This window comes from Palaemon carinicauda, chromosome 35 (genome assembly GCF_036898095.1).
Source record: "Palaemon carinicauda isolate YSFRI2023 chromosome 35, ASM3689809v2, whole genome shotgun sequence".
In the NCBI taxonomy this organism is placed as follows: domain Eukaryota; kingdom Metazoa; phylum Arthropoda; class Malacostraca; order Decapoda; family Palaemonidae; genus Palaemon; species Palaemon carinicauda.
Window position 1 is genome coordinate 61,336,397 of NC_090759.1, and position 15,000 is coordinate 61,351,396.

At 35.4% G+C, this 15,000-nt stretch overlaps 1 protein-coding gene across 2 annotated transcripts in view; it reads left to right on the forward strand.

Moving 5' to 3' along the window:
• The window catches only part of LOC137627512 (melanopsin-like), a 248,043-nt gene that overhangs the window by 26,302 nt on the left and 206,741 nt on the right, over positions 1–15,000 (forward strand). Inside the window, exon 2 of one of the 2 annotated variants that reach the window (XM_068358601.1) lies at positions 1–654. This exon is cut by the window's left edge and continues 312 nt beyond it. The exons of the other annotated variant lie outside the window; for it this stretch is intronic. Coding sequence (XP_068214702.1) covers positions 96–654 — 559 coding nt within the window. The 5' untranslated portion in view covers positions 1–95. The remainder of the gene's footprint in view (positions 655–15,000) is intronic. 2 annotated transcript variants of the gene reach the window in all.

The following is a 15,000-nucleotide window of genomic DNA, read 5'->3' on the forward strand; positions in this document are numbered from 1 at the left end:
CAAAAATGTTTGACATGAAAGAGGAAAGACACGTAAACACAAAATATCAAAATAGAATACCTTTAAAATACTAAAAAGTTTGCCGATTCTTAAATATGGCCGACTTCCCAAGCTTACAAGACTTAACCATTTCGGGCACAGCACTGGATGTCAATCCAAAAACTCCATATGGACCCCTATTCAACCAGGGTCTCCACAATGGCCAAATCGACCCGACGTTCCATCCCTACCCGCCTATGGTCGCTTCCAGAATGATGGCATGGCTCTCCACGTCTACGTCCGTGGCTCCCACCGATCCCATAGTCGATCCCGAGGGCTCCACAACCATTACGCCAAAGCTCTTGCTCCACTCGGCCCTCCCATTGGCACTGACCAGGCCTACGCCCACGGCCCTGACGTGCACGACTGGGTCTTGCCCTTGGCTGGGCGACGCGACGAGCAACGGACGCTTGAATCAAATGGATTCGAACTTCGTTCAAAATAACACGTCAGCGACTACTGTGTCTATGGAATACCACGCCATGGACTACGTGACGACATCTGTGTCTCCCAGAGGGAATCAGACCTCTACGCCCTCACCAGGGGCGTCTTCGATGCCTGCACCGCAACCGCCCGTGGTCAGCTCGCTGGTGGCCGCTTATCTCATCGTAGTGGGTGAGTTGCACTTGTCTCTGCGTTCAGTTTTTTTGAAATAATTGGTCATCTTTTTATGTTTCCCACTCTAGAAAATTTTATGTCCCTTGATTAATTTCTAACAATTTTAGGTGTTCAAATGACAAATTTCCACTTGTAAAATCACATACTTTTGGTATCTAATTGCTACTTCAATAAAATGAATTGGTGAAAATTTCATATTAATCTTATTCGCTACTATTCTGATAAACACTATCATATTTAGTCCACATTTAGCATCTTCCCTCCGTAAGGTCAACTCCAAGGCCATAACATAATTTCATAACGTATTTTTCTGTCTTTTCTTCACCCAAGGAGTTTAATACCACACTATAATTGTTCAGTGGCTAATTTTCACTTAGTAAGGGTAGAAGAGACTCTAGCTATGATAAGCAGCTCTTTTAGAAGGACACTCCAAAACCAAACCACTGTTCTCTAGTCTTGGGTAGTTCCATAGCCACTGTACATGACCTGCCTTTGTCTTGGGTTAGAGTTCTCTTGTTTGAGAATACCCTCAGGTAAACTATTCTATTTCCTCATTTCCTTTCCTCACTGGGCGATTTTCCTTGTTGAATTCCTTGGTCTTAAAGTATCCTGTTTTTTTCAAATTGGGGTTGTAGCTTAGCTAATAATAATAATAATAATAATAATAATAATAATAATAATAATGTTCCCAATATTGCATATATAAAACATGTTTTAACCAACCGATAGTCTCTCGATGTAGTGAAGATGAAAAATTGTCAAATAAGAGAGTTAAACATGTAAATAAGATAAATTACTAAATACTAAGCGGACGAAAGAATAAATGTTTACATAGTTAACAAGATAAAAGGATAGGAATATGAAGTGTCGAAGTCCTAATAGACGGCAGGGATCTCTTCATCTTTTTGTTTCCTAATATTTTTGAAAACCATATCCTAAATAATGCGTTAAAATCAGAAAGAAGGAATTTCACTCCTCACTGTTGGATACGAACCAATTCAATCTTTTACTTATCTATATATTTTTTATCTTCATATTCAATTTTATTGTTACGTTTTATTGACTATACATAGTCTAACGCACATAGACACACACATTTGTGTGTGTATATATATATATATATATATATATACATATATATATATATACATATATGTATATATATATATATATATATATATATATAGATATATATATGTGTGTGTGTATATATATATATATATATATGTGTGTGTATTAGACTATGCATAGTTAATAATGCGTAACAATAAAATTCAATATGACAGATATATATATCACCTAAATACTACAGTATTAGCTCTAGATGGTAACCGATGTGTACGTGTGTACATGTTTGTGTATCTGTGTCCTAATAATGAAAAACTTGTTTTGCTATTTATTTGACAGAGGGCTTCTCTGTCATCTGCTAATCTATTCAATAAATTATTTCCGCCTTTGATACACGGTGTGCCATAAAATCCAATTTGTCGACAAAAAGGAAAAGAAGAAAATTAGGTAACTCCCTAAGGAGCCCACTGACTTGAATATTATAGACATCCTTAGATCTATTGTCAATCATCTCAGAATATCGTATTTTCTACGCATAATTTATCTGGAAAGGAGAGAGAGAGAGAGAGAGAGAGAGAGAGAGAGAGAGAGAGTTAAAAGGATTTTGGATGTCTCAAAGACTTTTTTAGTCCATCCCCAAAGACTCTTATTATTTTGCTCTTTGGTAAAGAGATTTAGTTTTAAGCATTTAGAGAGTTCGTATGATCTTGTCTAACTTGAACTCGTTTACCATGTTACTGTTAACTGCATCAGCTGGAAGTTTATTCTAAGTATTTTCTATTTTGTATGTAAAGAAATTGCCACATTGAGAGGTGTTGTACCTTTTCAATTCCAGTTTGTATCCGTTACCTCTGGACTGATGAGTGCTTAGCGTAAATAGATTGTTATTTCTTTAAGAATTTTGAATGCCTCTATTAACTGACCCCTTAGTCGTCGAATTTGTAGATGAAATAAGCCAAAAAGTTTAATCCTCCGTCTATATCCAAATTACCTTATTGTTGGAACTAGTTTGGTGGCCCTAGCTTGTACTGCTCACAGTCTGAATACTTGGAGCCCAGAATTGGACTCCATATTCTAGATGGGGTCTTACTAGTGATGTGTATATCTGTAGTATTGTCTATGTTTCTGTATTTGAACTCTCCTTATGTAACCTGTTAGTATTTGTGCTTTCTTTTCAGCTTTTATGCTCTGTTTGGTGAACTTCAAATCCTTGCTGATAATAATATCAAGATCTTTCTCCAGGTCCACACTTTCTATTTCATTAAGAAAGAGAGAGAGAGAGAGAGAGAGAGAGAGAGAGAGAGAGAGAGAGAGTAATTTTGTCGTGCATAAACATAATATAAATTTTTGTTAATAGTTTTACAATAGGAATTTTTTATCCATGACACTCGCGTCAAAATTCGATTCCCTCAAAGTTCCAATATACCAATAAACGGAAACGTGTTATTTTGTCTTTTACTTCAATACATAGCACTATAATGAGGTCAAACACTTTTATATTTAAATCATGCTTTGGTATGCAGTATTCCTCAGTTTTAAAACAGTCGCATAAGTCAGCAAAACACAATTTGAGTGTGTGTTAGTGTCTGTGTGAAGTTGTGAAAGTGTTGTGCTTGTGTTTTGAAATTATCTGATAAGTAAGCCCAAATACCATCCAAGTGTCTCAGTCTTTATGTGTAGTTGTGTGTGGGCTTGTGCTTTTGTGTGTGTTTATAAGAATGTGAGTGAAAGGATGATTATAAAATGTTAAAAAAAAGATCAAACCTAGTTTTCGGTCCTAATCGTACCTATGAGAAACTTTTAATAAATATTATGTCTAATTTCATAAATATAGGAATAAGTTTTCTTTTTTACCAAACGCAGAATAAAAAAAATCACCAAATATCTGAATATTGAGTTAAACAGCATGTAAACTAGGAAACTTTACAGTAAAAGTTCCTTTAATGAACTTAGGGCAATCATTTTAACTATGATGATAACCTGCCACTATCACCATAAATAACGCCAAAGCAACAATGAGTCAAATCACACCAACACCTATCATGTCCAAAAATTATTGGATTCGTGTGGGTCCCTTCCTTCCCTTTCACGAAATGCCAAAATCAACACATTTGCAATAACTTTAGTCTTTCAATTAGTGATGTCACGGTATACACTTAAAAATTTGCAATAAAAACGGGAAATGTCTAGCAACATTTATTCCAGGATTTTTATCGTTTTAAAACGGATATATGAACGTAAAGGAGTGATATTACTGTCACCCGACCCGTAAAAGATAATAACAAACTAAGGAAAATTTACAGTCGCCTGTTTTACTGAAATACGGTTGAGAACAGTATATTTTTGGAGACTTTCCGATTATAATTACGGGTTTTTTATAAGTACTTGAGTCCCCACTTGGATTAGTAACCATCAATAAGTGCTATTTAATATTGGCATATCGGCTCCAATGGCTATTAAGAGCCTAGAGACCAACAACGTGAGTTTGAGAATCGTGCCAAGGGCACGGTTGAGCTACTTGACCGTGGTCAGGGAATTAGAATGGCAGCCGAAAGAGCAATATAGTAAAAGAAGGAGTGACACTTTCATCACAATACCCAATATTAACTTTCTATGTGAAATCTTTTTATCCAATTACCTTAAGTATAATTTTCAACAAACATAATCGAGATCCGGACGAAAACAGAACAAAGTTTCCGAGAAATTAAAAAGATCTACCCAGTAACAGAAAGAGCAAGCCCCGCCCACTGACCTCATCACCACAAAAATACCTTTTAATCGGGGAGAGAGAGAGAGAGAGAGAGAGAGAGAGAGAGAGAGAGAGAGAGAGAGATTAACCAGTAGTTAATTTTCCGTTGCTAGTTAGGAAAACCGAGAGTGAAAATCTAGCATTAAATATCAGTGTAGACACTGATTCGAAGGACATGACTAGGACAGCTCTGAAGGGCTTAGTGACGCTCATCGAACCTGACCTACACTAATGCAGTGTCTCAGCTGGAGGGAGAAAGTGAGGCTCCCTGTAGTAGTACTTACATATCCAATTTGAGAGAGAGAGAGAGAGAGAGAGAGAGAGAGAGAGAGAGAGAGAGAGACTGTAGCAATACAGAAGAATTTGAAATTATTAGCAGTACTTGCAGATCCGATTTAAGAGAGAGAGAGAGAGAGAGAGAGAGAGAGAGAGAGAGAGAGAGCCTATGGCAGTACAGAAGGATGGGAAATTATTAACAGTATTATTATTATTATTATTATTATTATTATTATTATTACTTGCTAAGCTACAACCCTAGTTGGAAAAGCAGGATGCTATAAGCCAAGGGGCCCCAACAGGGAAAATAGCTCAGTGAGGAAAGGAAAAAATGAAAAATAAAATATTTCAAGAACAGCAACAACATTAAAATAAATATTTCCTATATAAACTATAAAAACTTTAACAAAACAAGAAAGAGAGAAACCAGACAGTACAGCGCGCCCAAGTGTACCCCCAAGCAAGAGAACTCTAACCCAAGACAGTGGAAGACCATGGTACAGAGGCTATGGCACTACCCAAGACGAAAGAACACTGGTTTGATTTTGGAGTGTCCTTCTCCTAGAAGAGCTCCTTACCATAGCTAAAGAGTCTTTTCTACCCTTATCAAGAGGAAAGTAGCCACTGAACAATTACAGTGCAGTAGTTAACCCCTTGAGAGAAGAAGAATTGTTTGATAATCTCAGTGTTGTCAGGTGTATGTGGGGAGAGAAGAATCTGTAAAGAATATGCCAGACTATTCGGTGTATGTGTAGGTAAAGGAAAAATGAACCGTAACCAGAGATCTTGCAGATCCGATTTGAGACTGCAGAGAGAGAGAGAGAGAGAGAGAGAGAGAGAGAGAGAGGCTGTAGCAGTAAAGAAAGATAGGAAATTATCAGCAGTACTTGCAGATCCGATTTAAGACTGCAAGAGAGAGGAGAGAGAGAGAGAGAGAGAGAGAGAGCCTGTAGCATTAAAGAAAAAATAGGAAATTATTAGCAGTACTTGCAGATCCGATTTAAGACTGCAAGAGAGAGAGAGAGAGAGAGAGAGAGAGAGAGAGAGCCTGTAGCATTAAAGAAAAAATAGGAAATTATTAGCAGTACTTGCAGATCCGATTTAAGACTGCAAGAGAGAGAGAGAGAGAGAGAGAGAGAGAGAGAGCCTGTAGCACTAAGGAAAAAATAGGAAATTATTAGCAGTACTTGCAGATCCGATTTAAGACTGCAAGAGAGAGAGAGAGAGAGAGAGAGAGAGAGAGACAGAGAGAGACAGAGAGAGAGAGAGAGAAAGAGAGAGAGCCTGTAGGCATTAAAGAAAAAATAGGAAATTATTAGCAGTACTTGCAGATCCGATTTAAGACTGCAAGAGAGAGAGAGAGAGAGAGAGAGAGAGAGAGAGTAAATATTTAAGGTTTACTACGAAATCCTCTCGCAAAATACTTTCCCTTAATGGCTTTTTCTTAATGGCTCTAACCTAAACTCCATAGATCCCATCTTGGCAGTTTTATCAGGGGCGATGCCAAAATCGGTCCCATATTTTTAAGCGATGGAGACATATGATGTCTAAAAAAGGGGATTTTAAAGAGCCAATCAATTGAGGAACCCAGACTGTTGTGACGCAAATTCTTCTTTAACGCCAGGTGAGGATATAATTATGAGGCAAAACGCTATGGGGATTTTTAATGGTCAGGGGGTATAATGTAATAGCTTACAGGTGTCCGCTATTTATGGTGTTGTCTCTATTATATAATCTGAAATCATTTTGGCTTTCATTCTAAAAAAAAAAAAAGTTTATCTTATAATTTCTAATAATGACATTTGAAATTCATAACGTCTTTGGACGGGGATAAACCTAATTTCAATGCTTACATTATGGTAATGTAGAGCTTTTGGGAGACGAGATTATGAAAAGTAAAATGCCACATTCTCTCTAAACTAAAAAAGTATCTAATCAGATGGTCCTACCAGCATTAATTTATGCATCAGGAACTTACTAAAGCCTTAGAACATAAGCTAGTTACAACTGGAAGAGCAGTGGAAACAAGGTTACGAGAGCAATCGAAAGAAAGAGAACACGATGACAGAGAGGTAAGAATATTAATTTTGTAGGTATAGACTGGCATAGAAGGACCATAAGCACACCCGTGTGGGGAAAACACGTCTGAGGCCTAGGTCCTGCATCCCGCAGTGGACTAGCAAAGGCTGAGGATGATTATATTATATACAGTGTATATATATATGTGTATATATACACACACACATATAAATATATATATATATACGCCGTATTTCTTTTTTCAGTCAATGCACACCGATGCCATGCCATGCATTCATTCATAGTCACTAATTCTATATTTTTAATACCTTCCAAAAATAAGTTAACTTCGAACATTATAACTCTGTTTGTTTTTCATTAAGAGTGTATCTCTTTTATCATAACTGTTTTGTACTCATTTATATTGAAGGAGGCTACTAATGAAGGACGAAATTAACTGTGAGGTAAAAAAAGAAAGTTGACATTTGAAGAGATTACGGGGATCTCGAATATTTGATGATTTTTTTTATCTCATAAGCAATTTGATTAGACTGATCTAATATATGTATAACATTAACGTTGCAATTAGCCATCATTTGAGTGATTAATTACTCCATAAATATACATCATAAAGTAAACAATTCTCTCTAATATATTGTCTATTTACCACTTACCTATATAGTGAAAATTCACTCTCTAACTCTCAAATCCCTCCCCGGACCAAATAGAAGGGCTGAAGGCAGATGGTCCTGCCTTACAAATAATAAAACTAAAAAAAAAAAAAAAAATTATATTTTCTTTACAATGCATTCCTGAAAACTAATGATCATAAATACTGTGAAACAATTTAAGCAGGCCTATCTGATACTCAGGTTTATGTGATTGTTCATTTTATGAACTGATTAATCAACAGCACCTACAGAGCAATGGGCTAAGGACAAGTATGCAGGGCATGTTCTTATCAAGTTTATTTGCCATACACTATTCAGGGTGTTGACATTTAACTGCATTAACTTGATATATATAAGACTATTTGCTGTGATAAAGATAAAGGGCGTGCGTAGGGAGTGTTGACTTTTTGAAATAACAAAACGCTGAAATGTTCTGGCGCAAAATCTTCCCAACCCCCCTCTCTCTCTCTCTCTCTCTCTCTCTCTCTCTCTCTCTCTCTATACATATATATATATATATATATATACATATATAATATACCATAAATATTATATATATACTATATATACTATATATATATACATATATAATATATCATAAATATTATATATATACATATGTAAATCTATATATGTATATATAATATACATATGTATATATATATACATATATATATATATATACATATATATATATATATATATATATAAATAAGCATATATGTGTATGTAGATACAGACATACATACTGTATACACACACAGACACACACACACACACACACATATATATATATATATATATGTGTGTGTGTGTGTGTGTGTGTACAACAAGCATGCCCAAACCATCTTCATCTACCACTCACCATGAACTCATCCACATACGGCATTTGAGTAATCTCTCTTATAGTTTAATTTCCTATCCTGTCTTACCATTCAACTCCTAATATCTCTCTGGGGGCTTTGTTCTCAAATTTACTAAATCTGTTGAAGAATGTTTCATTGTCGTACCACGTCTCATGTCCATAGAGTAACACCGATCTCACTAAACTGATATATAGTCTGATTTTTAAATGTCATTTCAGGCGATTTGATTTCTAAATTTTACTTAACCTAGCCATTGTCTGATTGCTTTTTTCGATCTTTCACTAAACTCTAATTCTGAAGACCCTGTATTGTAGATCATAGTTCCTAAATACTTAAATGATTTGACCTCACTAATCCTTTCTCCTTCCAATGAGATTTCATCTTCCATCGCATACTCCATCCTCATCATCTGTCTTTCTTCCATTCATCTTGAGCCCAGACGTGTAACATTTCATGCATTCTGGCAAGCAAGCATTGCAAATCCAGTGTTGTTCTGCTAATGAGGACAGCATTATCTGCATACTCTGGGTCTGCTAAATTGCTATTAACAATCCAATCAAATCCTTTCTCACCTTCTCCGACTGCTCGACGCATTACAAAATCCATGAGGAAGATAAACAAACAACATAGATGACAAAACATTATCTTGGAATACTCCGCTGTTAATTGGAAATTTATTTGATAGGACTCCACTAACATTAACTTTGCAATTGCTATGCTCAAGAACAGAGTTAATTAATTTCACATTTCAAGAGAAATTTCATAATAACGCAGGACTCTCCATAACACTGGTTGGTGCACACTATCAAATGCTTTTTCATAGTCCAAAAAATGCCATCAAATTGAATTTCTATAATCATATGCTTTGCTGTACATGTCTCAAAATGAAAATTTGGTATAAATACAACTTCTACCATTTCGAAATCCTGCTTGTTCACCTCTCAGCTTTTCATCAATCTTTCTCTCTGGTCTCTTTAGAATAAGCATACTACAGTATAATATATATATATATATATATATATATAAATACACACACATACAGGTATATATATATATATATATATATTCATGACAACTGACGTAAGTTTGATGCCTCTGCAATTATTGCAGTCACTCATGTCTCCTTTTTTTACCCTTTTCACCAACACTCCTAACTCACATTCATCAGGATATATATATATATATATATATATACAGTACTTATGTATGTATACTATATATAATATATATAACCAGTCACTTTCTCATTATTCTATAAGGAAGATATATTCATTAATACAAACCCAGGTAAAAGAAGAAGGTTTCAGTGTTACTGATACCAGCAACATCTAAAATCCAAGTTTAAGTAGCAATGGGTTAAACGAGGACAGAGGTGTTATTAATATTTGTTCATATCCGACCCATGAAGTCTTTTGTAAGTTTAAGTGTGTATTTCCTGATCACATTACAAAAATCACCTTTAGTCTTATCTATTTTTTCTAATAAAGGTACTGTCAAATGGGGCAGGCTGCATCAAACATTCTTTAAGATTCCAGTTCCGAGGATGAAGAAAGGTGGAAAGGTTATAAATATTGGGAAAACAGGAGCATTAAAAGAATTCCAAAGCTTAATCTTTGACAGTAACATAAAAACCGAAGTATAGGTAGGGGGGAGAGGATATAGTGATACAATGGATGTTACACGCCTAATAGGAAGAAATGGAATTAGTTCTCTCTCTCTCTCTCTCTCTCTCTCTCTCTCTCTCTCTCTCAGGGAAATGCTGCAATATCAGAATGCACTGCATATATGGAGAATCACTACCTTGCATGTGAATGTCAAATTTTACGCACGCGCGTGCGCACACAGACGTGTGTTTGGGCGTATGCATCATAACTGAAGTGAAACCATGACCTGATTAAGTATAATATATCTGTCAAATGTTAAAAGGTCATTAACGATTAAGTGATAATATAATGTTTAATTACGTCAAAACATTTTAATATCATTATGCACTTAACGTGTGATTTTCTCTTTTAAGTCATTTTCCATAAAACCCTTTTTATTGTATAATATTCAAAGGTAAAGTTACAATAAGAAGGGCTTTAATCTATTTTAGATTAATCTTTCTGACAATTAAATCAGATTAAGATTTAATCTTTCATAAAGAGATTACGTTTATGAAAACTTTTTAACGATACCCTATGAATGTATGAAAAAAAAACTATGTATAAACTGATAAATACGTATTAAAAATACATTGCTGTTCAAGACAGCAACCGCTGTTTAAAGTTACCATTGCGTATTATTATTATTATTATTATTATTATTATTATTATTATTATTATTATTATTATTATTTGCTAAGCTACAACCCTAGTTGGAAAAGCGGGATGCTATAAGCCCAAGGGCTCCAACAGTAAAGTGAGGAAAGGAAATAAGGGAAAACTACAAGAGAAGTTCAAGAACAATAATAACATTAAAATAAATTTTCATACATAAACTATAAACTTAATTGGTCCTGTTTCTATTAAATATTATTAAAAAGAAAAATGGAGTACGACTTATCCACTGCAAGTAAGTTGGAATAATACTAATTGGTTTATAACTGTGGTAACCTAAGAGGGAACTCAGCTATCAAGCTGAGGTTACTATAAGCCCTTGTATTATATCAAAGCGGTATTTAAAAGCTGAACATGACACAGGGATTTTGCAGTAAAAACAGCAATTGTGGAGGTATTTCATGTAATCTCACATCAAATGCCTTAGTAAAACATAGTAGAGTCGATAACATGAGTATCGATAATTAAAAACGATTTGATTTAATTATATAAATCCATGATCATGTATCAGCATAATTTAACAGCTCTTCATCTTTAGGATAATAAATGGATATTTAATGGTAAGAGACTAACTTGCTTCACTCCCTCATTCACTTTGTGGTTCACTGTCACACGCATAAAGGGGTAAAGGTCGCTCATGAATGGCAGAGGAGAGGGACATGAAGCAGTACAATGCCCTGGAGACTGGCCATATATACTTATGATCAGCGCCCAAGCCCCATCTCCACCCAACTTAGGACCAAGGAGGGCCAGGCAATGGCTGCTGATGACTCATCAGGTAGACCTATAGGGTCCCCCAAAGCCCCCATTCTTTGCTCACAAGGATGGTCAGGTTGCAGCTACCAAAGAAACTAACAAGTCTGAGCGGGACTCGAACACCAGTCTGGCGTTCACCAGTCAGGGACGTTACCACAACCCTATGCCATTTCTCTATAACTTAACCATCAAATTAGGAGTCCCACTAACTAATATTTTTCCTTTCATCGTGAACTGAAATTTTCATTGCAAGAAATAAATACTAATTTTTCATTGGCCGAGGCTTCCCATTATTTCTTTTATTCACACCTTTCATGATGGTTATCAATTCTTTATTCTTTTTTCTAGGGGCTGTTAGCGGTTACCAGGTTACTAATAATAGCAAATGCTTCTTTCCAAGTATTTCTTCTTCCCTCGGGTCAAGATTATTATCTCTTATTGGAAGTGTGGAGCCGTGAGATGCTGATGAACGCTCTCAGCATTTTCCCTTTTGTTTGGCAAAAGTGCAATCACTTCCATGGGCGTCATGGGGGAGGGGCGGTGTTTCATAAGTAAGATAAGACTCTTGGCTGTTTTAAAAGGCGTGTGCTTAAGGAGAGAGAGAGAGAGAGAGAGAGAGAGAGAGAGAGAGAGAGAGATAAGGCTGAAGCAAAGTTACTTAAGAATGAATGAATGAATGATTTAAAGTTTTCAGGCATCCTGACATCTAAGTTACTTAAGAGTATTAGAGTTCAATTACTCGTTTAAGAACTAAATAATATTATCTTCATTATTATCATGATCGAAAATTAAAGTTTCCATTTAGTGGAGGTGAGACTGACATACATTTTTGATAAAAATATGACTATTTGTGGGGAAATAATCACACTAGTCTAAAAACCATTGAAAACTCTGATACAATAATGAACACGTGTAAGACAGTGAAGTAATATTATACAAAACCTAAACACAACAAGAGAATTTTAACTTTTAACCTTATCAATGTAAAACACCCCACACAAAATACTGATCAAGGAAAAATTAAAATCCTACCAGAGCAGGCGAGTGAGCACACACGCCATCTACCAAGCGTTATTTATACTATGAGAGAAACGTCATCGATAAAACACCAGACTTTCAACTGGGCTCCACAAGGCGCTAAAAGATTTGGAAGATCCAGGCCTACATGGCTGAGGACTATGAAGCGTGAAGTAGATGATGGTAAATGGAGAAGTATTGATTTAAAAGCTCAAGATAAAGACGACTGGCGATATCTGGCAGGGAAACTTTGTGTTAATAGGCGTGTGAGATGATATATATATGCACATACATGTGTATATATATATATATATATATACACACTTACACACATATACATATATATACATATATATATATATATATTATATATATATATATATATATATATATATATTATATATACACAGTATATATACAGTATATATATATATATATATATATACATACATATATATATATATATATATATTTACATACATATATATATATATATATATATTACATACATATATATGTATATATACTGTATATATACATATATATATACATATATATATATATATATATATACTGTATATATGTATACATACATACATACATATATATATATATATATATACATACATATACATACATATATATATATATATATATATACATACATATACATACATATATATATATATATATATATACGTAAATGTGGGTGTATGGATGGATTTTGATGTAGAAGATGGAACAGGTGACCAAAGAATTGTAAGGGAAAGATCAGTAATACCTCACCCTACGAACTTCCAAGATACCTGATGTAAGGCGATTTTCGACGTAAGTCGGATTTTATACCTATAAAGTGACTTATACCCTCTCTATACTCGTAATAAACATGAAAAAGACACATCTAACCTGTTATAATTCTATAAAAAAAACACATACCTACATAAAAATAAGTGTGAAGTACAGGTACTGCACAGTATTGTATTTATAGTGCTGTAAATACAAGTATAAAATGTGAATGAAATGAGTAGTTTTCTTGACGAGAGAGAGAGAGAGAGAGAGAGAGAGAGAGAGAGAGAGAGAGAGAGAACAATGGTACGTCGCAATAAACTGTATTATCAATTACATCGACACATTAATTACTGTCACTTTATCTTCAAGTAAACATCTCTCCTGCTTATTGAACAAGGAAAGCGATAGATAAGGAAGTGAGGAATTAGTAGTTGGAGGAGGATGATAAAAGGGCTGATGGCGAAGATGAAATTGTAAATGTTGTTACTATGTGGGGTCCTTTGTCAAACCTGACGTCTGTAACAACAACTCTTTAGCGTCAACATCAGGTAGCCTAATTGGGAACCGGTCCAAGGTTTAATACCTCCGCCAACGAAGTTGGGAGGAGGGTTCGTTGACACCCCCTGTTTGTCTGTTTGTGAACAACTTCCTGGCCATAATTTTACTCATAGAGTAGTGAAACTTTCAGGGAATAATTTTTATGTTGAGACGTGGAAGTGATTCAACTTTGAAAGTCCTGGGTCAAATGTCAAGGTCAAGGTCGAGCAATAGTTCGACCGAATTAACGCTAACCTTAACCCAAAGTTCGCACATGGTTGTCACACACACTTTAAATACGCCTACGGTGTAAATTGATTCTTAGAAAGGTAATTTGGCGTGGCGGGGGTCTGCACTCTCAGGGTGTTTCTCTAGTTTAACTGTGTGCCTTCGTGTTATTGACGAAAACTGTTCTTTAAACAGGGATAGATTTTCAACAATATTCATAATTTTTGCAGACCGTCTAGCTGAAGGGTCATTGGACTTGAAGATTCACAAACACTGACAAATGGTATAAAAATCCTGTGTATTTCTTTGAGCTGTCACGGGAACTTTTATCAATTTTTCTTCGTTAGTCGGTGGTTTCTTGTGAGCCTCGATCAAGTGTTCCAAATCTTCCTTCCCCAATTCCATCCATAGTTCGTTATTTAAAGCTACCAAATTCCTTGAGATGTCCTTGACTGGCTCTTCAATGCCTTTAAAATCATGCACGAACTGAGGGTACAGTTTTTCCAAACGCCGTTCATAACTGATTGAGTCACTTTGGCCTAAGAATTGCTTGTTAAACATTGATTGATAAATATTGTATAACTTCCAAAAATCACGAATATTTGTTCTCTCCTACGTCGAAGTAACATTAAATTCCTGGCATAAAGTACGCCGTAAATAGTACTCCTTGGATATCGCCATGATCCCCTGGTCCACGGGTTATATAAGAGAGGTGGTTTTGGGTGGCAAGAAGACAGCTTTCACATTTGAGTCCATGTGATTCAGATGTGTGGGATGAGCGTGTGCATTGTCACGGATCAACATAATCTTGAAAGGAAGATTCTTGGCCCTCCAATACCCCTTCAAAAATGACCATTTGAACATTCTTCAAAAATGGTCATGGTGACTCATGCCCTCAGATTACCCTTCAAAATCACATGAGGTGCGGATTTCAAGATGTTCTTAAGGGCCCAATTATTAACAGCATGGTACACTAACAAAGTCTTTAGCTTGAATCGCTAGTAACGTTTCCCCCTAAGATTAATGGTGGTCTACCTTTGACTACCTTG